The 23,571-nt window shown below is 40.7% G+C and overlaps 1 protein-coding gene and 1 long non-coding RNA gene across 2 annotated transcripts; both read left to right on the top strand.

Annotated features, from left to right (window-relative positions):
* The first annotated feature begins 2,401 nt into the window (after positions 1-2,401).
* Positions 2,402-5,032, top strand: LOC147155478 (uncharacterized). Its single transcript, XR_015092346.1, has 3 exons — positions 2,402-2,468; positions 4,019-4,194; positions 4,507-5,032. It is a non-coding gene; the product is annotated as an uncharacterized LOC147155478 (long non-coding RNA).
* Positions 5,033-5,250: 218 nt separating this feature from the next.
* Positions 5,251-10,949, top strand: LOC147155477 (G2/M phase-specific E3 ubiquitin-protein ligase-like). The gene is made up of 6 exons (XM_086066683.1): positions 5,251-5,317; positions 5,705-5,958; positions 6,086-6,250; positions 7,986-8,126; positions 9,491-9,605; positions 9,972-10,949. The coding sequence occupies exons 1-6, from the start codon at positions 5,275-5,277 to the stop codon at positions 10,187-10,189; spliced, it is 936 nt and encodes a 311-aa protein (XP_085922809.1). The 5' UTR covers positions 5,251-5,274; the 3' UTR covers positions 10,190-10,949.
* The last annotated feature ends 12,622 nt before the right edge of the window (positions 10,950-23,571 follow it).

Here is a 23,571-nt window from a genome sequence, read left to right as displayed (position 1 = left end):
TTTCTTTGTTTGTTTTTCTTACTTTTTAAGGAGGCGGTGGACAAAGAAGATTAAATCCTGTGGCTCAAGGTTCACAAAGATACACTGCCAAATCTCTCAAAACTGCTTCGAACAATGGGAAAAATGTGCTGTACATTGTCCCTCTTCAAGAAGAAATAGATACTACCCCACTGCCGTATGATGCTGCTGAGTTCAACAAAATGCCCAAAAATGGATGCATGACCTGTGGCCAGATGGTTCCATTGCCCCTGATCCAGGTCCACATTGAGTCCTGTAGAGCTCATGTAAGTTGTCTTTACAAATGTTTCCCTAATAGATAAAATCAAATTATTACATTTGCTCAGCTGTGGTAGCATTTTTTCCCTTTATCTTTGTAGTCTAAGGGCTATCTTTTCGTACCCAGCTCTAATATAGTGCAAAGCTCAGTCTACTCTGCACTTGGTTTGATTTTTGTTGTATTTGACTACTCCTTTACTGGCCAATGATAATGGCTCTACTTATTATTTCAGTTCATTGTGAGGCACACGGCCTACATCCATACGTACATTCGTGACTGGCTGAATGTTGGCTGAATATGCGTGGCAGGAAGTTCACGTAACTTAAAGGCGCATGTCAAATTTTGGAGTGTTAAAACAACCATATTTTTCACCCACACATGCTTAAGAAAAATGTTAAAGGACAGGAGGCACTACTGTGGCACAATGGCTGTTGCCCCTATTTTTCCTGTTTTGTCAAATAATGATGACGGTTTCGGGACGGAAACGTAAGGTTTCACCTTGAGCGTGACGTCAGGCGTTTGCACGCTCTCACGCTCTGCAGAAGCGCTGGCAAGGTGGAAGTGTTTGGGGGTTGTTTCTAAGAGTCCGTGGGAAAAACAAGTGTGTGCGACAGCGGATATAAAAGTGTGTAAAGAGAGGTAAAACAAAAATATCACCAAAAAAATCAATAATTATCTTAAACGGGTAAATGAATAAGTCAATTAAATGAAAAAAAAGTAGGTAAGTAAGTGTGTTTTAAGAGTGGGTACAGATGAAAGTGTCCTAATATTTAACGGAAGTTCAATCCATGGGGAGAGATTTTTGTAAAATCTCCCAAACTTTCTAGAGATGAAAATAATGTGCTGTTAAGCACAATTTAAATTTAAGTAAAACAAAAAAGTTGATTATCTAGAAATGAAAGTTAGTCGATCATTAGTAAGTGGGAATATATTTTTATTGTCTTCTTTATTCATAATTGTTCTTTCACCGTGCGAAAATATTTATATTTAATCCAAATACCTGATTATTCAATAGAATTTTCCATATGATGTTTGAATACCTAAATATTTGATAGCTGCAGCACTAGAGGGGATGCTATACTGTACCATACATAATATAAATGGATAATGAAAGAGATGACCTGACGCTTGGGGAGGACTGGCCAATTGGGAATTTAATGAGTTTCCCAAATGCCCATTCCATCCACGGCGACAAATCAAATAGTAATGGCTTGATGCCGGTCGAACAACAAATCGGCATGTTGGACACTGCACCACCGCTCCCTGGAAAAGTTCAGGCTCAGGATTTTTTTAAAAACTTTAAGCCCTTGATAACACCCAGTGGTGAAGTCCAGGGTATACGCGGGTATACTGAGTATACCCACTTCTTTTTCAGTCAGCATTGAGTAAGTCAATATGCTATGCTGTTTTCGTGTGTAGGGTGTTTCAGTTCTCCGAAGCGCTTTGGAGAACTGAGACACCCTGGCCTACACACTCACACCTATCAACGGCAACGTTCAATTGAGGGGCACAAGGGTGGAAGTGCAATTATTGGGGCGCAACCTATATGTCGCAACAGTAACCGTAAACAGCGTTACAGAAGTTGGAAGTCCGTGGCATGTAGCCCATATCTGCTACTATACGCGCTGGTTGCTATAAATCAATAAAAAAATATACTTTTTTTTTTATTAACTAGTAATTGACATTTGATTATTTTCCAGTAGAAAACCTGACGATTTCTCACCGCACACTTGTTAAAAATCACAGGGTTAACAGATAAAAGTCATTTTAAGCATAGCAATTTTTTTGTCAAATTACTTCTTTTTTAAACTCCTGTCACAGGCACCTGTCTATGAACATTTGGCTTTTTCGGTGGAACTGTCAAGTTTGTCTTATGAAAATTCTATTCATTTGATTCCATATTTTCCATAGACGAAGGATGATTGTGAAGACGAAACGGTCCCGACAGCAGAACATGATTCAGAAGTAATTAGTGAGGTAAGCAATCCGTGTATTTGTGTAACAGTAGTGTGTTTATTCAAATGTCATGATCTGCTATACTTTGTTCTATATTGTATTCAACAGTTATGTTACTTCTACTTTATGAAACCATGTCTCTATATGCTTGGTACTTTTAGGACTCCTGTCCAATTTGTGGAAATATATTTCCTGCGGAAATTGTTGCATACCATGCAAGTTCATGTGGTGACAGGTATGACAGACGTAAATTTAGAGATATCAAAACTGCATGAGAATATGCACAAAATACTACAATTAATTTATTACTTATAATGGTGCTTGAAATGTAAAGCGTAAATTTCCCCTTAGGGGTAGAGTTCGCCAGTCGGCGAGCTGGCGGACTCAGTAACAGGGGTTAACTTTCACAAAGAACGCTGGGGTGACGACCGGGGCCTTCCCCCGCTGGGCCTGGGGTTCGGGGGTGTCGGCCGCCCTCCGGTGCCTTCATCTCCTCCTTCTGCCCCCGGTGTTCCGTCCCTCCACACGGCGGGGGGTGGGGTGGGCGCGGCTGCCCTCTCCGCTCCGCTGTCCGGCCCCTCTTCGGCGCCGGTGCCTGGGTGCGGGTGGTCCCCGGGGGCTGGGGGTCGGGGGTTGGGGGGCTGCCGGTTGGTCGGGGTGGGGTCGGGGGGGGCTTTGTTGGGGGGGGTTAGGCGGTGGTGGGGGTTGCGGGGTGTGGGGGTGGTGGGGTGTCTGGGGGATTGGGGACCTGGGGGCGGCTGGGGCTGGGTTGGGGTGGGTGGCGGGGTGGATGGGGGGCGGGGGGTCGTGGGGGGTGCGGGGGTTGGGGGCCGGTGGGGTGCCTGGCGGGCCTGCAGTGCCCCGTTCTGCTGCGTTGGGTCGGGGGCGCGGGCCGTGTTGGGGCGGGGGGCGCTCCTGCTCCTGGGATTGCTCTTCGGCCGGTGGCCCTGGCGGGGCCCGGGGGTCGTCCTTTGGCGCTGCCGCGGCCTGGGGGGCCCTGAGGTGTTGCGCTTGCTCTGTTCCGGCAGGGGTCGACGGCTCCCCTCTTTGGTGGAGATTTTCAAGCATGCCAGATCCACCACACCAGCATCTACCGAAACTCAGACACAATCTGTTTCCTCCTCAGGTCATTGAATCGGTGGAGGCTGGTGTCTGTGGATCTCACTCGGCTTCGTCTGTCCTTCCTTCCTTTTCTCGGTCTCTCCTTCGGTCTCTTGAGGCCTCCCTGATTTTATGTTTTTTGGATTTGTTGGGGTCTGGATGTTTCTTGGGTTGGGGAGGAGTTCTGGTGGGTGGTGCCTGGTCGGTGCTGGATTTCACCTTCCTTGGTTTTCTTTGGTCCCCTCGGGTCTCCTGACGGCGGTGTTCGGTTTAGGTGAACGGTATGAGATTTTTTCTAATAGGTTTTTTTGGTGAGCTAACAAATACACGCACACACGCACGCACGCACATACACATACTCACCCACACACACACACACAAAAAAAATAAAAAAATAAAAATAAATAAAAATAAATAAAGAGCAATGATGATGACATTTCCGAATGAACAATACTGAGCTCTTTAAGAAGAAGAAAAAAAAAAAAAAAAGTAAAGCGTAAATTTCTTCATGTAAATCGTCAGGTACATTTTCAAGATATAAAATTGTACATAATTTGACACATGACCACTGTGTATGAGTTTTCTTTTTTGGATGATGCAAGTGTGATAATCAAACTGTATAAAATGTTTGTTTTTTTTCTTAATATGTGTGCTAAAACGTGTGTTCATTCAATCTTTTTCAAGATTTCCATGTGGTAGCTCCACTTCTGCACAATCATATATGCCGAGTGACCACATGACTCAAAGCAGCACTGGTGCATCAGTTATCTGCTCATCACCTGATATAACGACATCAACAGCGACCCTCTCAACAGACAATACCCTTTTACAGTCCAGACCTGATGAAATGGATGAGATGCGTTAGTATTTGTCTAAAAAAATTCATGAATAAATAATGACATGTTTGGTAAAAGTTAAGAAAAACAATCACATTGAAAGATGTTAAAATGCCAATATTCATTACAGTGCTGTAATTTTTTTTCCATCTCACCAAAAATCGAATTACAATTATTGAGTTTGTCATAGACTTGCATATGTCTTTGTTTATTCTACAAATTGGTTATAGGCACAATTTGTAGAGTAGTGAATGTTGTGCAATTCATTACTTTTTAAATTACAACTTCAATTATAATAAACAGTTGTTTTCTTCTATTTTTTGTGTGTTACTACAGCATGGCAAAACGTAGTGGATCCGGAATTAGCAGCTGACCAGTACAGAAGGCAGTGTCTGCAAACCAATGAAGATAAGCCATACCTAAAAATAATAATAAACATTGGAGAAGACGTAATGGACCAGGAAGCCAGAATCCTCACTTTTTACAAGACTCCCAATATAGATTGGGCCAAACCATTTCAAGCTAAACTAAAAGGTGCTGTAAACAAACCTCAATTCAAACATGTTGTTTTTGAGTATTGTATTCGTAACATGTTTTGCTTTTTATATATTTGCAGGGGTGCAGATAAGTAGCATGTTAGTGCGCATGAGCACCAAAATTACAATAATGTAGTAATGTACTTGTTAAACTTATTTTTTTTTCTTTTCTTTTTTAAGTTCACACTTAAAGCTTTCTATGAACAACCGCTAAGACAGCTAGCTTGAGTAGCCTATCTCCCTGGAAACTGATGCATTTGCATGGAGATGTGGCTGAAGGCGTCGTACAAGTGCTGCCAGAAGGACAGTTATCTTCGCATCACTGTACTGTGGCTACGGCAGTCATTCAAAATATGTAATGACACGAAAGTGGTCCATGTTGCATGTTGCATGAATATTTTTATTGTGGGAGTACAATGCTGTAACAGCAATCCCACATGAACATATGAAAACATGAAAAATACAAATTTGAAGGCCAGAAAACCCATGACTTGAAAGATGGATGTGATTGCTTGTGTTTTTAGGAGATGTGGCCATTGGAGAAGGGGTTAACAGACACTTCTTCAGTATGATAATGCACAAGTTACAACATGGTTTCAAACTTGATTGCGGTAGGTCTTAAAGAATCCTAAAGACACTGGCCCAACTCCACTAAAGTTTGTTTGTTTAAGTTGCAAGGCAAAATAGAACATAAATGTTAGATAATTGACTCATGATTTTATGAAGGAATTACGTGCACCATCCTGGCAGACAGCTTTAGTTATGGTCAGTGATTATATTGCAAATTATTGTAAATTAATCATTCAGCAAATACAAGTTATCATTCAGCTATACTATGAATAACTAACAACAGACAGCATAGCCCTAACACATGACAAATCTGTCAATCTAAAGATTAATACACAATCATAGGCAGGAAATTGCAATCATGTGGTTATTATTACCGTATTGAACATAAAATGGCAAACCCCATTAAAAAATTATTATTGTTTTTATAGGAACCGCATGCAACACTGTGCTGTTTGAAGGCCAACCAGATCATTTAATTCCTGCCACTTCCCAAGTATTTGCACAGAATGACCTGTTTGTCATGGCAGGAAGAATGATTGGACATTCTTTCCTTCATGGGGGCCCTTGTCTGTTAGGTATTAGTCCAGCAGTAATTCATGTGTTGCTTGGTAAATCACCACAGACAGCGACAATCATGTTAGAAGATGTGGCAGACATGGACATCAGGGAGACCATACGCCCGGTAAGTACGGTAAAGTGCAAGGTTATCCATTGGAAAACATTGTCATTCAATGAAAAAATATGGACTATACTTTTACTTTTTAAATGTAATTTATTGGAAATAAATGTGCGGTATTTTCTTTTTAAAGCTGTTTGAGAATCAAGAATCTGCTGGAAAGGAAGAAACAAGTGAAAAAAGAGGACTCAATGAGTGTCAGACAACGGCTGTTAATGACCTGGCATTGGCATGGGACATGCCTATATTAACGGCTAGTAACAGCACCTGGCTCCTTCACAATCTACTTCAGCATGCAGTAAGTGTGGCTGACTAGCGTTATATCCATCAAAAGTTGTCCTACTTAAGTGTCTCCTATCTAACAGTATATCATGCTTTGATAAATGTACATTTTACACATTACCTCTGTATATGTAACTGGATAGCCGATAGGCCAATTCCATATTATTACTCTCAATAAATGTTTCTCGGCATACAATTGTTAACTTTGTATACATTTTTACTGTTTTACTTTATATTTTAACCATTTTGTAATTAGTTATAGCTGTGTAGATGTAGGTATAATTATGTTAACTCAGTGTGGCTGAATGAATAGAAATATATTCTTATCTGTGTTACTTTCATGAGAAAGAGCAACGGGTCTGTCTATTCATTCGCTATCTCTAAATGGGAGGGCCGGATTCTGCTGTGTCGGAAGGGAGTCAGGCTTATTGTTATTGTATTTTTTCTAATCTGATTTATACCCATGGGAACGGATTCTCTTGTATTCATTCAGTTGTAAGCAGGTGTGTTGTGGGCTGACTTTTCTATGAACCCTCTTTTGAATAAATAATGATGTGGGCTGGAGAGAAGACACATTTGAATAGAGCACTGCTTGGGTGACTTCAATTGTGTGATCAGAAGCTTCTGAAAAATATTCACCTTTGCAAGGGGACTTCTTCACCAGGATCTCACCATTCAGTTAATTGAACACGCAAAGAGTACAATACTTAATATTGTCTACTCTAACACAATCCTATAGGAGGATCTTTGATGAAAAATGTTTGCGCATGCGCGGTTGGTTGTGTGACAGTAAATGATAGCGGGCTCAGTCGCGCTGTATAGATGAGACGTCAAACAATATCGCCCATTTCAAGGCGACGAACAAGTCAGGGTGGCTGTTGATCATGCTTTGGAACACCTGAATAAGACTGAAAAAGAAATATGACTTAGTGTTTTTTTATAGCTACTGCACAAACTCGATTTCTTCGTTTTTTAAATCCTCTCCAAATAACAAATCTATAGGCTCAAGTAATTACCGGTAATAAAGTGAGCCTCACAAACCCTGTCAGCATCAGCTGGAAACCAGGCTTCGAGCATCAAATTATACCCTCCTGATATCTCGCAGCCATCACAATATGTCACAATGAACATTATGTCACACACGATCCTCGAATATATTTACCGTATTGAAATTGGAGAACATTTGATTTACGATGTTTATAAATTTATTAAACATAAACAAGAGGACTTCAGACATTTTACAACTTGCCTTAAATACATGTATATATTATATGCTTAATGAGGGTTGTAGGAGGAAAATTGTAAATTTTTTAATAAATGAATTATAACTAACTCAACAAAAGATGCCTCTGCCAAATCTAATATTGGGGTCTAAAGAACTGAGCGATAAAAGAAAAAAGGGGTCGTCAAAGCAGCACATACTGTCCAGTGTCCACTTGTTAAAAAAATTGTGACCACCTTGCCACACCTGCCTCCCGGCCCAACACTAAGAGCCTAGGAGCTGTATATGTCTAATCTGTATGTATACCTATAGTATATATAGTAGTCTTCTCTCAGGATGGGAGAGGTAAGATGGTCGCCCTGTGGCTTCAATGGCTTGCACGGTGTGTATGGGCGATCGGCTGTACAGCAATATATACAGACCAGTGTTTGAATGTGCACAGAGTAATAATTGAATTTAATTTACTGCATGTATATATTTACTTGGAGTCCCTTCATCCATACCTCACTCACCCCTGTGATACTTTAAGGTGCTCGGCCGAAACTCCCGCCAACTCAAACAGCTGAAGCAAGGACTAAAAGAAACCCTCATTATGCTGTTATTGGAGTCTCGACCCGATGCAGTGGCATCAGTTTTTCCAACAGAAACAAAGTCTGAGTGCAGTGTGGAGGTATTCAATGAAGCATGTCTAGGATTCTAAAATGTCTGTAATTTTCAAAATAATTTTTTTTTGCATGGGAATTAACTGGAATTTATGGGAATGCAAACGGAATTCATTAGGTCAAGATTGACCAGATAACTTAATTACACTTTTTTTTAAAGGTTGTGAGAGTTTGAGTGAGCCTGCTCATGGGCATGTTGGGGGGAAGGTTAGGGTTTTCTTTGTGCTGTACTATGGATGTTTTACTCACTCAACGCTTTTGAGTTGCAATGTAATGTATGAAAGGAGCTATATCAATTTTGATTTGATGTGACAGTCTGGCAAAACAAAAAAATATTTATTTTTTCATTAGGGTTAGTTCAAGGTTGCAAAGATGTTTGCCAGACCCACCACCCATCCATCCATTTATTACCGCTAATCCGGAGTCGGATTCACGGGGGCAGCAGCTTTAGGAGGGAAGCCCAGACCTCCTCAGCCACTTGAACCAGTTCCTCCGGCTGGATCCCAAGGCGTTCCCAGGCCAGCCCAGAGACATAGTCTCTCCAGCATGTCCTGGGTCGTCCCCGGGGTCTGCCGCCGGTGGGACATGCCCGGAACACCTCTCCAGGAAGGCGTCCAGGAGGCTTCCGAACCAGATACCCGAGCCCCCTTAACTGGCTCCTTTCCACGCGGAGGAACAGCGGCTCGACCCTGAGTCCCTCCCGGATGACTGAGCTTCTCACCAAATCTCTTAAGGGAAAGCCCGGACACCCAACGGAAGAAACTCATTTCGGCCGCTGTGTGGCAGACACTCGCAAAGAAATTTCAACATGTTCATTATTCCTTTGCGATTTACATAGAATGTTTGGTGCCGTAAATATACTTTGCAAGTGTCTTGAGAACATCTTTGCAACCTTAGAATAAATAATAATTAAAAACTGACAACAAAGAAAAACTCGCTACATGCACAGTCCCTTGCATGCAAACCTTTGACGCACAGTTAGATACAACCTTTAAGCCCATATCCAAATGAGAGGGAGAGTGTTTGCTTAGGGTTAGGGTTATATTATTGAATATTCGTCATCATATGTTCAGTTATGCAAACATTTTTAATGTTTTTTCCTTGTTCCAAGGAAATTTTGATTTGGAATCATTTTCAGTGAACAATTCCAACCTTGAACAAAGTCTGACGAGAAATCAACAATCACATGTTCTCCTCAGCAGGATACACATTTCATTGTTAGGCTGTTGAGACCACAACATCAGCCTTCACACAATTAACACCCATGTGTGGATTGACCATATGTATAAATTAGAGAGAAAATTGTAAAATAGAATGAATTGGTTCAATGCCAACTATGGTGCCATAATGATTGTCTCATTTGCTGTCCTAGGTTGTTTTGGACCTAATCAAATGGCCTGAGGAATCTGGGTTGGACGATGAAGATGGTTACTCCGTTGACTGTAGATGTAGAATAATGGGGTACTTGCGTCAGTTTGTGAGGACAGGTAAATTACATGTTGATATTTGTGCACATTTTGTAATGCATAAATGCAGATTTTCAAATGTGGTTGAAAATCAAGGTTTTTTTAACCATTTTTTCTTGTTTATGAACACAAGTTGTATTATGAGTATTAAGCATAAGCATACACATATTGCTACAAGGCAGAATTTTAATTTATAGATACATCTGTGATTTGATTTTCTTAAATGATCATCCTCTAGCAGGGATCACTTTTTTTCCCAGATGTTGCAGAACCTGTTTTTTTCTCAAAAAAATACATAAATTAAATTATAAAAACAGTAATCTAATTGATTATTGTTACTTAATAGCATGCACAGCTTAATTCCACTTTTTTTCTCCTTTTTTTTAGGGTCTCAAGAGAATCTTAAAAGACTCCTGAAGTTCTGGGTGGGATGGGAGATACCCATGCCAGATATGAAAGTGGAGGTGGTGAGAGCGGAACATCCCACGTCTTCTACATGCTTCCAAAACTTAAAGTTACCTGGCCACTACAGCCATTACACAGAATTCAGTGACCATTTAAAGAACTGCATCGCCACAACTGATACTGGTTTTGGTTTGGTATAGATCAAAATCTTTATTTCATTACTTTAAATAATGTAGTTCTGATGTTTTGCTAGATAGGTTCTTATTACAGTTCATTGTCAATTTGTACGAAAAGACAATATATAGCACTAAATTATAAAATGTAATTTAGTGCAGGCAGTTTTAAACAAATAACAGCCCAGAAGCGCTTGGCTAGACCCTACACATAGTTTATACTGTGCATGTAGTTCACTGCAGCCAAATAATGGTCTACTCCCATGCGTGTAGAAGGTCCTGCTGGATCCACAGCAGCATGGAGTCCAGCCAGTTCTTGAGGTGTCAAAGGGCAGTCAGTTTCAGGCACATAGACACAAGAGTCGGTGTTGCTGGACACAAGGCCACTACTCTCCCAGTTTATCAGGGGGATGTTCAAATCCTGTAGTTGATATGAAAAACAATTCATTGTCTACTGTTTAAAGTAAGTTTTGCTTACCAATTTTTTAAAAGTACTTACAACATCATTAGACTCTTGTACATTATAGTGCAGTCCCATGTGCCACAGTTGGTTCGGGGTACGATTTCCCTCGCTGCTCATGGGATGACTGTCCCAGCCATCTTTAAAAACATCAAGCTGGGCTTGTAGGCGAGGAATGAAGACATAATGGCAGCAGAAAAGGTGAACACTGCTGGACAGGTCCAGGAGATCATCTTCCTCCATTTGGTGCAACGCAGCATAGTAGAGGCAAGTGACTGCTGTGTAGACATCTCGCCAAAGACGTTCAATTCTGTAATGTCAATGTAATTGTGCCCCCCCCTTTTTTTTTAATTAAAGAAGACATTTTAAACCATGTAAAAAAGTGAATCATATTTGGACAAACAAGCAACTGGGTGCAACAATTAATCAACTACTTGGCTATCCAATTAATTATTTAATCATTTTTGAGAGCATGTTTGAATTGTTCTAAATCCTTTTAAATTTAAGCATTTCAATGGCAAATGTTTTTTTTCTATTATCAACAAAAAAAGTAGTTTAAAATGATAAATGCAGTTTCATAAATGAAACAAACATTCCATTAATTTCAAGTAATGAGAAAGTAAGGGTGATTAAAAAAAAGAACATAGCAGAATTCTTTACCTTTATTTTGTACATTATTACTATTTGTATGTGTTGGAATGTCACCTTTGAAAATTAGATGTTGCATCTCAAGGGGATATCCTATAAAGCTACAAATCAAATAAAAATTTAAAATCATGCGATATTGCAAAAATGAAAAACTGTAGCTTGGACTTGTGTCGTAAATAGCTTCAAGTTTTTAGGTTTTACAAGTGTTAGTGTTTACCACTGGCAGTAAAGACAACCGTAAGTTGCCAATGTTGATTGCAACTGTTACTTGGTCTTTCATGTAATTGATATTTGATGGAAGTGGTGGAACATAAACTTTGTCTTTAACATACCACCACAAGAAGAAAAAAATAAAATCACACACACAGAGGTTCTGCCAGGCCAATTACAGCCATCGACTGCTAAGTGAAGTTTTCATTCAGTTCATTCTTTTCTCTTTTTCAAATAGGCTAGATGTTGCCCGTGCTGGTGGTGGCCACATTAACCACTTCAAAAACAAGAATAATTTGAATGTATTTACATGTGTCTAACCGGAAGTTTTCTGTGTTGTTGTTATTATTATTTTTTAATATTGCATAGATTTTGGCGTATTCTTTTTTTCTTTCTTTTTTTACTCACCCTGTAAACTTACAAGGTTATGAATGTGGTAGTTCCATAAAAATGAAGTGTCTTCTAAAGTACCTCTGATTATGCACACTTTTCCCTGCAATGAAGCTGTTTTTGCCAACTCCTCTTGTGGAGAACATCAGCTGGGCTACATCCACATTTTCCACCCCATGGTCACCACGAACCCTTAAGAAAATGTAACAAAAATGAGAACTCCTATTAATTATGCATTACACTTCACTGAAACGAAAACCTTAAAACAAGTCAATGGTTAGAACAGGTAGATTTACACTATTAAGGGTAGGATAGGCTAGGTGATGATGTCTGACTATTCTTTGAGGTAAGCCATACTTCTCAACAGCTTCATTGAAGAAGGCAAGGGTTGTGGAGGCTCTGTTATTATTTGCAACAGCAAGATACATTATCTATGTGAGAAGAATGGAATTGTCCCATTGTGACTTCAAACAACTGTACTTTTTATTTTCAAATGATCAAAGTACGTTAACAATAACAATATCAATTTTAAGTGTCAATTTCAAAGCTCTTAACAAATACAATTTCAATAACCTTTAACAGTCATGTAGTAGTTAAAACAGGATTATATTTAAAAAGGTAAAATGCAACAATAATACTCAATGCAATTGGTGTAATGGCACTTGAGAATATCTCATTCTCTACCTTGCATCTGTTTTAAGAGATTCCATAAGAAATGAGTCTTTATAAAATGTCAACAAAGAAAACATGTAATCTAATTCTCAGACAAAGAGTGCCAGCGAAGTCTTAGCATAAAGTCACAGGTAACATGATGGAGTTTTGATTTGTTACTGTAAGTGCAATTAAAGCTTTTCAACTAAAATGACTGTAAGTAAGAGTATTACAGTACTATTATGTTACCATTGAAGAATACAAATGCAAAGGTGCTCCCAAAGAAAATGAAACCGATTTCTGAGGTAGCCATCCTAAACTAGTACTACAATCTGAAGGTCTTCAAAAACAAAAAACAACTAATCACAATTGAAATGCCTGATTCAATGACAAAAAGTTTAGACGTTTAAAGGGAATATCCAATTATTTATACCTTCCTTGAGAAACCATCGATTCCTCCAAATATCACCATATTGTACCTTCAATGACATTTGAGATAAAGAAAAACATTAGGTATTATCACTTTTTTGCACATAGTTAAGTCATGTACAGGTAATATGTTTTGATTTGAAAAACATAACCAACCTTATAAGTTTGTGGTTTGTGTCTATATGCATCAGCGATCTTGGGCCTGGGACAGAGTATGTTCTGCGAACAACACACCTCAATGCTGACATTCTCAGCACAATTCCTGCTGTGTCAACCCTATGCATCGATGCACGAATCCTCTGCCACTGTACACGATGCCCCTGTGCCCGCAACAATCCCATCATTAATCTGTACCCAGCATGTGGGTTGCAGTGGTGTGTTTGTGACACCAGGTTGTCAAGCTCATCATTAGTCAGTTGACCGTACAAGGCCCTAACAGACATAGCCCAGCTGTTCATGTTTCTCTGCAGCGTCCACCGAGAAACTCCTAAAAGTCTGGCAATGTACGCTGCAGATAGCCCTATGCTGAGGAGCTCCGAAACATATTCCCTACATATTAAAATTTTTGGACAACCAGGTTTTGTTCTCCCCACAGGAACCGTTACATGAAGCTCCATTTCATCTTGGGCAGAGAGTAGACCATGCACATCAGTAAGGGCTTCATACACTTGCTGAGGGATCTGAATTTGGTTAGCTAGTGCACTCAGTAAAACCATGTCCTGTGAAATTATAAATTGTAGATAGTCCAGGTCCAGAGGGGCACGCTCAAGGGCAGCCGATAGTCTGTTATGGAGTTCGGGCCAGTAAAAGATTCAGCAGCAGTTCCTAGAGAGAAATATAGGGTGTCCATAACATGTTTACAATTTTTAAAACAATATATTACAAAGGCAGTTGTTGAGATGTCTTAAACAGATTTGTTTTATTTTAACCAGTGTTTGTTAATTAAAGTATTCATTCATATTGAATTTATTTGTTTCAGATACTGTGTTGATGGATGGTAAACCTGCAGCAAACATGGCAACAAATCGAGTACCGTTTTCATGTGCTTGGTGTAAATGATGATGCCCATATAGAGGTCTATTAAATTAAGTTTAAAAAAAAACTCACACAAATGAAGGTACTTAAAATATCTCAAAATTGTTATAATTGTAAAGAGACTTTTGGGACACTCTGTATAGGTCGTGTGTAATGTGCATTATTATTGATTACATTATTATGCAAACAGGAAGAAATAATAACAAAAAACACACCATTAATGTCAAGACAGTAGCGATATTCCGCTCACCTGCTGCTGCAGCGAAGAGCTGTTGCTCTGATCGGTCATTTTTCTAGAAGGCAAAACAAGATAAAGAACACTATGGAGTCAAATGTGTACATACATAACATCGATTGGGTGCATCTTCCCTCCAGTACCTGTCAATGGCGCATATGTGAGCTACATGAATTCGTTTGTTAGCCAGCTAACTAATACAAGAAATAACAATTTTAACCAACACAGGGGAGCAGCGCACTGCACCATTCTTGGCATATAATGAAGTAGTTTAGTTGTTCATTGTTGTCATATAGCCACAATATTCCAAAGCATGAGATGCAATTAAGTCCGTGGCGCCAGAAATGACGATAATGACTAGACTGCTTTAGCATGAAATCAAATGCCAGCTAGCTAGAAAGCTAAATATGTGATGCTAATCATAAAAACAGGTTGGATGACCATCGTCAATATTTGAAAGAATGATGAAGTAACATAATACTTACCTTGTAATAGCAAAAACCAAAAGAGACTGAAGTATTCTTAATATGTATGTTGGTTGGCGACGATGTGTCCTGCTTGTATCCTTCCGTGAGTCCCGCCACCGTCGTTCGCTAAACCAATGAGGTTGCGCTCCAATCCGCTCAAATCCTTCTCACTTGATTGGTCAAGACAACCCTTCATTACACCAGAGCCCGCCCCTTCTTTACGAGTACAAATCACGGCGCTCTACAAGTACAAATTAGTTTTGCTCCATTTGTAGCGCGACAAATGGGGCAAAACTCACGTCACTGAACAGCAGCAGAAAGCCCACTTGTGACTCCTAGTGGCGACTTCTTTGACTACAAGTTGTCATTTCTACAGGTACAAATCACAACTTTTACAGATACAAATTTATAGTTTTTGTACAGGTACAAATACATTTTTGTACAGATACAAATCATGACTTTTACAGGTACAAATTTGTTTTTACCGATACAAATTTGTTTTACACATACACATTTTTTTTTTACAGGTACAAATTTCTTTTACAGACACAAAAATTTTTTTTACAGGCACACATTTTTTTTACAGATACAAATCACGACTTTTACAGATACAAATTTAGACTTTTTTCTACAGGTACAAATTTTTTGCACAAGTTAGTTTTGCACCATATTTACCTCCATATTTGAACGTTGTGTTATCCGGCTGCTGTTTTAACAAGATAGGTAAAGTTAAGTGCTAGACATGGTAGCCTACATGCTAACTACACCTGCTAGCGCTAGCTAGAGCTAGCAGATCTCACTTTAAGGTTTTAATGTGCAGTAAAAGAAAACAAAAACAAAGAAAAGTTTGAGTAGGCTCTAAATCTCAATTGTGTATAGCCCTCGTTGCTACAATATACAGTAAGGCTTTTGTCTCGTCTATCGTCGTCGTGGTGGGGGTGGGGGAGGGGGGCGTCGGTTGTTGAGTGGCGTGTCCTGCTCGATCGTGTAGCGGAGCGGCGCCGATGAGGGATTTTGGAAGTATTTTACACTGTTAAATGACCTTCATTGATTGACTACAGCACACATTTGTAAATTGTCAAAGCTGCCTTTATTTTCCCCCTTGAAAGATTACCGTTGGTTTCTGTAGCGATCGTTTTTTTCACGGCCATCCAGAATATCCATCCATTTTGCCAAACCGTTTCACCTCATGGAAATTAATCTAAAAGAAAAAAATGTAACAATGTTATTACAATACCGTTTTCTTTGTTAATAAGTAAACAAGGAAGTCTATAGTGGATCCATTTTTTCTATTGTTGAGGATTTATTGAAGGCTCTGCTCACCCCATCCATTATTTATAATCAATGAACTATACAATGTGTGATGTTACTATACTTCAATTGATGACGGTTTCTTATTTTTATTACAATGACACCACTGCCTCATTAGACTCAATGTACATTTTTAATGTTTCATACACATCTGAGATTAACTACAAATTTTATCTTGAATCTTTTAGCGATCCGCTGAGCACTGTGCGAATTGGAAAGCTGCTGACCGTGATACTTGGATTTCAAACCTTCAGCACCGCCTTGGACTTCCACCTCATCTACCTGCTTCCATCTTGCCCTCAAACAACATAATACATATATAAGATCTACATCACAGAGTCTAGAACGCAAATACAGCTGAACTTGCACTCAACAGCACATTACAAACACTCTAATATCATTACTTTACTATTTTGTTGTGTTTAAATTTATTTTCTTTTTTACTGCCAGTTTACTTTTGACTTTGTCTTGGGAAGTTTTTTTTCTTTTCTTTTTGCTTACAGTAAAGGTTGCTGTAGCAGCATGCCGCGGAAGGGGAAGCGTTCCGAGGCAGCCAAGCGCCGATGGAAGAAGCTGGACCTTGCTGCTCCGGAACTGAGCCCAAACATCGCACCCCAGCAGATACTTTGCCTCTATTCAATTCTGCACTTGGCGGTGGTGTATTCTGTGTTGAGTTATTTTGAGTCACACTGCTAGGTCCTCAATGTGCTGTATATTTTGTTTTCAGCCTCGGTCCCCACCCTCTGCCACCAGTGATGGGACCACGATGCAGTCTCCAGTGAACAAGGTACGAGTTTCACGCCATATTTTAGCAAGAGTTTATCATTTTTTTTATTACTATTACACTTTTTTTTAATATCCTAAACATTTGCAATGTGTATTTAGAAGGCCAGAGTCCGAACTTCAGCTCCAGCCAGTCGGCTCGCCACTGTGGACGCCCGCTCCCCACCGCATACCTCTACTGTGGCTGCCCACCAGGTATGTTCCACAGCAGGCAAAATGCAATTAACTTTGTTAATGTGCAATACACATTATTTCCGGCTACAAATATAGAGTCAAGCAGAAAAATGTAAAAAGCAGTCTGTGTATTCAAGACACTCAATAGTAATGTAAAAAAATCCTTTATTTAAAATGGACTACCAACATGTTTCAACACAAGATTGTCTTCACCAGGGCATAGTTTGACAAATATAGAGTGTATGACTGAGCGATATTTGTGCATTGCTTTATTCATGTCAAACTAATTCTGAATTTAATTGTGATGAAGTCTGTTTTCTACAAGATTTCAAAAATTTTACTGATGTCAAAAATAAACTCACTAACATTGATCACAAATTTGTGAGATGCCGAGCCCGGACACAGATATTTCACATGGTTTCTTTTAAGTTACATAGACCAGATGTAAATAATAATAACTAAGACGGTTATATTTAATAACTAATGTTTTGTTTTAGACTTCATGTCTATCTAAACAGTGTATGTCATTGTTTTGTCATAAACATATTTCTATATACTTCCTTTATACTATAATCTAATCTGGTACAATCTGCTGCCTTTCTGCTCATGTATTTGATCAGAAAATTCTAGCAAAATTGAGCAATTGTGACTGTATTTCAGACACAAACAAAAGTATCAGTTAAGTCCTTGAATGTCTTTTGTGATTAAGAATTTCATTAATAAACCTGGCCTGAATTAACATCACTTGTATGTACAAAATACCTGGTCAATTTAAATTGAAACTAATTTAACCTATGTTTGCTATTTACTCTGCATTGTGGTGACTGCACATGCCTACAATTGTGTAATGTCTATGCTTTATGTTTTAGGTGTCCCTTGTTTGTGCCAAGGCTCTGGTACCAGGTCAGTCATAATTTTAATTGCTTTTGCAGCAGTTTTACAATCGATTATTTTAAACAATTCCAATATTTTGCAGGTTCATATACACTCAAAGTGGAACATGTACTTGTACTGTGCATTGTCAGCAATTGAAGTTGAGACTTGACATGGTATTCTGTGTGTGCATCATTTTAGGCAGAGGCACTGGCTGGCGCCACAGAGTTCGGGAATGGCCAGTTTCAGCTGTGACTGGGCGGAGGCACAAACTGGTCATTCCAGCACTGAACCAGGACAACACGGTATGTTTTATAATCAACTCTGCCTTTATAACAAATTAACAACCTTCATTTGTGTCTATTTTTTTAAATTACCTCTTTCCTTTTTTCAATTACTACTTTTTTTTTTTCTTTTGTAATAGTTTGTCCTGGTTGTTGGTGACTCCCACCTGCGAGCCATTGCCGATGGGGTTGTGAAGATGCCGGAGGGACGTTTCTCGTTTGCCGTGATGTCCACCCCGGGTGCCAGGGCCTCCGAGTTGCGTGCTGAGGTGCTGAATGCTGTTCTGCCTCGGTCACCCGAGGTGGTCTGCATTTTGGCTCCCAGCAACAACTTGGGCCGCCCCATCGCTGAGGCAGCGGCTGACTTTGGCCAGTTCTTGCACACCGTCTGCAGCCGCTGGCCCAACGTAAGTTCACACATTTCCTTTATATAGATCATACATTTACATTTCAAGTATGTACTTGCATATGTCAAATATGTTCTGTTTAAAATACATTTCAGCCTTTTCCCGTAGTTAAACAGTTAATGAATATTGAAGGATGGAATACGATTGAAAGTTCATCTTGCTCCAGATGTATATTTTACAGTTTTAAACTTTGTGCAGGTCGTTGTGCTGGACTTCCCCCCTCGTCTGAACGTCGAGCTGGCCCAGCAGGACCTTCTTCGCCAGGAGTACAACCGGGTGGCAGCACTTATGGGTACGTTTCATGTTGAAAATTGTTTTCACACACAAAGTGTTCTACTTTTCTTTAAGTCACCTCCTGATCTGATTTCATTGGTGTCTCAGCGGGGGACTCTTGAGCTAATGTTTTTTTTTCTTTGTTACTGTAGGTATTCGCTACCTATCTGTTGCTGGCCACTTCCCGCTGTCACATCTTCACTTGTGGTGTAGAGACGGGGTAAGTACATTAATTGCTGCAAAAAACAAACAAACATTTTATTAGTGCTCCTCCTATCAAAAGTATGTTTGTAGATGTATAATATTTTTTCTGATCATGTCTGGAAGGTACACCTCAGTGACAGCGATGGGATGTCGGTGCTTGCGCGGTTGCTGTGGGCTGCCGTCAACCTGCGGATGGAGAGGACTGCACCACCTGCACCGGCTGCTCCTCAGCGTTCGCCACCAGCTCGAGTGTTCAGACCAAAAGTGGTTGTTAAGGGTGAGGTCACTGCGCCTCAGCCTTCCAACCCTTTTGACTGGACACTCGTCGGGAAGGCCAAGGAGGTAAACGCAAGCCTAACATGTTTTTGAGAACCTCCTAACATGTTTTTGAAAACCTTAAATTTTATGAATGTGTGTGTTGCAATAATGTCACTAGTCATTTCAGAGCAGCTCGGTTGTGGACTCTGAGGTCACCTGTGGGCCCACTGGGTGGATGGGCACTCTCCAGGTTTGTGATGGTGATCATGGATTCATTCAGCCTTTTACCATGGCACATGTTAAAATTATATTTCTCTATTTCTATTTTGTTGTGTTTTTTACAGTGCAACATCCCATTGAACCCTCTCTGGTTCAGCCCACCCATGTTGGAGGCGATGGACAAGCTGTCTCCAGCTCATCTTTCCAGCCCTGAGGACTGCCCAGGATCCAAAGGATAAGAAGGTATTTCAGTTTTCCTATTTTGTTTGCCCGTTATGTTTACATATCTATCTTCATGACAAAAAAAAAAGTATAGTTAATTGTCCATTCTTGTAGTAACAATGCTTCGCAGTAAAAGCAAAAATATATATATATATATATATTTCTCTTTTTTTTTTTTTTGCTCTTTCTTGTTAGACATCCACCGCAGGGCACAGACGACAGCGGCCAGCCCATAAGAGCACACGGAGAGAGCACCAGGTTTGCATTGCATTCTTATCAGCCCTGAGAAGTCTTACTTAAAATCACAAACAGAAATTAGTGACTCTTCACTCAAGTGCTGTGTGTTAAAGAATTATTGTTTGCTTGTCGTTTCAGCCAGAGGAAAGGCCAGCCCTTGCGGAGGTTCCTTCCAGACCATCATCCCCCCGTCGTCCTGGGACTGAGGTAACTTTTTTATACTCACAACATTAACCATTAACATATGAAATGTTTAAAATTATATTAGTTAGAATTTAAGATAATTAAAATGGTTTCAATCATTTCAGGATCCTGCTGTGGGACTTCCTCAACGCACGCTATCCGTGAGGGCCACACATTCACAGATGGATGAAAGGTACTCAAGTTTTTCTCGCAACCACCAGTGTACTTGTATGGCTCTCACTTTCTTGGCCTTCCACGCTGAGGGGTTGCAGTTTAATTCGCTTGAACTTGACAGAGTGCTTGAACACGGGGACTCTCTTTACGTGGGTGCTAAACAGCAATTGATTTTGGACCATAACTTTGGGAATGATCACTTGACTGTCGAGGAGATGCCAAAACAAGTCATGACGGACACCAATGTCTATAATGTACAGATGCATGAGCTCAGCGTTGGTTATGTCATAGATGACGGTCATACCAAAAGAGACTTGGGATTGTCTCTTGGAGCTCAGCTTGAGTGCTTTTCACAAAATGTCACTCTTGCTTTCTTGATTGTGAATCCAGAGTGTTTTGCAGTATTCCGTGACAGATCAGGATACTTTGGGTTATTTGATTCACATTCCAGATCTGAAGTGGGCTTGCCACACCCAAACGGAACTGCAATTATGTTGACTTTTTCTCACTTGTGTGGCTTGGTTGAGCATTTGCGTCAGCTTTTTGAAGGACATGGCCGGTTTGCAACCTATGAGTTTGTGCCAGTCTCTTTTCATATTGACGGCAGTTCCATTAACACGCATCGGGATTCTACTACAACCATATCAAAGGCAAATGAAGAGCTACTAATTGAATTAGGTGATTCCCCAACTAAAGCGATACAAATTGTGATCGGTATTGTACCAAATCAAGAGCTACATAGTGCGGTACATGTTGAACCAAATAGCCAAGCAAGTCAAATTAATGAGAGTCAAAATATTCCGGAACCTCAGCAAGGACTCAAACTGCTGGATGTTAATATAGATATTTCCAAATGTAGTAAAAGTCGGCGTGCAAAACATTTGTATAGGGAACGTCAACACATTCGTAAGTGCCAACGACAACTGTCATCTAATTCTAAATATCACAGTGATCCTTGCGTTAAGGAAAAAAAGAAGCTCTATCAAAAGAATAGATATAACAGTGATTCTGCTTTTAAGGCAAAACGGCAGCAATATCTGATTAATAAATACCAACACAATCTTGCTTTTCAACAAAAGCAGAAGATATTGATGAAAAGGTACGTAAGAGAGAAATACAGAAATGACCTTTCTTTTCAAAGTAAACGGAAACATTACTTGCGAGAGAGGTACAGAAAAGACCTTTCTTTTCGAAGTAAACACAAAAATTATATGCAAGAGAGGTACAGAAAGGATATTTCTTTTCAAAGTAAACACAAAAAGTACATGCAAGAGAGGTACAGAAAGGATATATCTTTTCAAAGTAAAAAGATAAATTACGTGCGAGAGAGGTACCAAAAAGATTCGGCTTTCTCATATTAGGCGCTGTTTACAAAACAAAAAGGACAGGCGTGATTCAAACGCGCTGCAACGTATTCGCCACAAGTTAAATTGTGCTGTGAAAATCAAAAATAAATATAGTCGCGTCATTCCCCAGTGTCAGGAAATTGAGCAGGATCAGGCAAATGGTGTAGTAGACGTCTCTGTGGAATTGAAGCAGGCACTCGTAGATCCAGAAATGGAAGCCACCATCGCTTCTTTCCGGGAAAAGGTTCGGCATGGGCCTACGTATATCTGCACAGTGTGCCACCGTGCGCTTTTCCCCAATCAAGTAAAGCGTTGCAAACGAGCCAGATACACCAAAAATGTTGATGTGGCGCTTGCGTGCTTGACAGGCCAGTTTGTTCACACTTGTAGTTGCCCCGCCCCATGTACCGTTCCTCAAGAACGGATGCAGGAGTGGATTTGTCATACCTGTGACAACCATCTGTTCAGAGGTGGCATGCCACCCCAGGCGGTGGCAAATAACTTGGCACTGGCACCCATTCCCGAAGAGCTGTCGGAATTAAATGTACTTGAACGACAGCTAATTGCAAAAATCATCCCTTTTGCAAAGATTGTTGCGTTGCCCAAAGGACGGCAAAGGGCCGTACACGGTTCTGTGGTGTGCGTTCCATCAGAGATGGAAGCCGTAGTGAACTCCCTCCCAAGGCCGCGCAGTGAGGCCCAGCTTCTCCAGGTGAAGCTGAAGCGCCGCATTGTGTACAAAGGTTACCAGCATTTTTACACTGTCAACATGACAAATGTCTTGGCAGCGCTGAGGACACTGAAACGCATTCATGCAGAATACAAAACTGTATCGATAGATGAAAGCGCTCAGTTTGAAAGTCTCCAAGAAGAGGAAGACGAGGGGGTAGGAGAAGAGGACATCCCTGAGGCCGATGCACAGCCAGAGAGCAGCGACACCCCCGCAACCAAAGGGCAACAGACACCCCAAGAGAGCAAAGAGGAGCTCAGGCCGGGCTTGACACTCGACACCTGTATGCAGCCTCCTGACATCGCGCAGGAAAAGCTGTCATATGGGGACGGCATATTTAGCATCGCTCCTGCCCAAGGAAACAAGCCGGTGGGATTTTTTGCCGTGCCAAACCTCGAAGCCATGGCCTTTCCCGTTCAGTTCCCAACAGGACAGAATTCACTCGATGAGGCGAGAGAAATTAAGCTGTCACCCAGTTTGTATTTCAATGCAAGGTTATTCTCCGTTGACACTCGATTTGCCAAAGATCAAAGTTACCTTTTCTTTGCGCAGTTTGTGACAGAAACGCATCTGGCCACCAACAGCATGTCCATTCAGGCCCGCAAGGGGACAGCCCTCACTCGGGATGGGAAGAAGATTTCAAACCGGATGCTTCAGGACAAAGATGAACTGGAGAAGCTCATCCAAAGAGAGCATGCGATGCGCTTCATGCAGCCCTTGAGAGGCACGCCGGCTTTTTGGGAGGGTGCCCTTAGGGACCTCCATGCAATGACCAGGCAGTTGGGCAAGCCCACATTCTTCCTTACCTTTTCTGCTGCGGAAATGAGATGGCCTGAAGTAATCGAGGTCGTCAAAGCGCAGCAAGGCGAACAAGGGGACTTTTCCCATCTCGACTGGAATGCCAAATGCGATGTTCTTCGCAGCAATCCGGTCACAGTGATGCGCCTTTTTGAGAAAAGGATGGATGCTCTTATGGCATTCATCCTGTCTCCTGCACAGTCCCTGGGTCCGGTAGAAGACCACTTCTATCGTGTAGAATTTCAAGCCAGAGGAAGTCCGCACGCTCACATGCTGCTCTGGATTAAGGGTGCGCCAGTCATCGAAGAACCCGACCTCAGATGTTGTCAAGAAGCCATTGACTTAATCGACAAGTACATCACTTGCAAAATACCAGACCCGATTGAGGACCCTGAACTGCACGGCATT

Source organism: Leptonotus elevatus, chromosome 22 (assembly GCF_054856555.1).
Source record: "Leptonotus elevatus isolate MCC_2025b chromosome 22, RoL_Lele_1.0, whole genome shotgun sequence".
In the NCBI taxonomy this organism is placed as follows: Eukaryota; Metazoa; Chordata; class Actinopteri; order Syngnathiformes; family Syngnathidae; genus Leptonotus; species Leptonotus elevatus.
The sequence above is the reverse complement of the archived record's forward strand: the minus strand, read 5'-3'. Positions and strand labels throughout refer to the sequence as shown.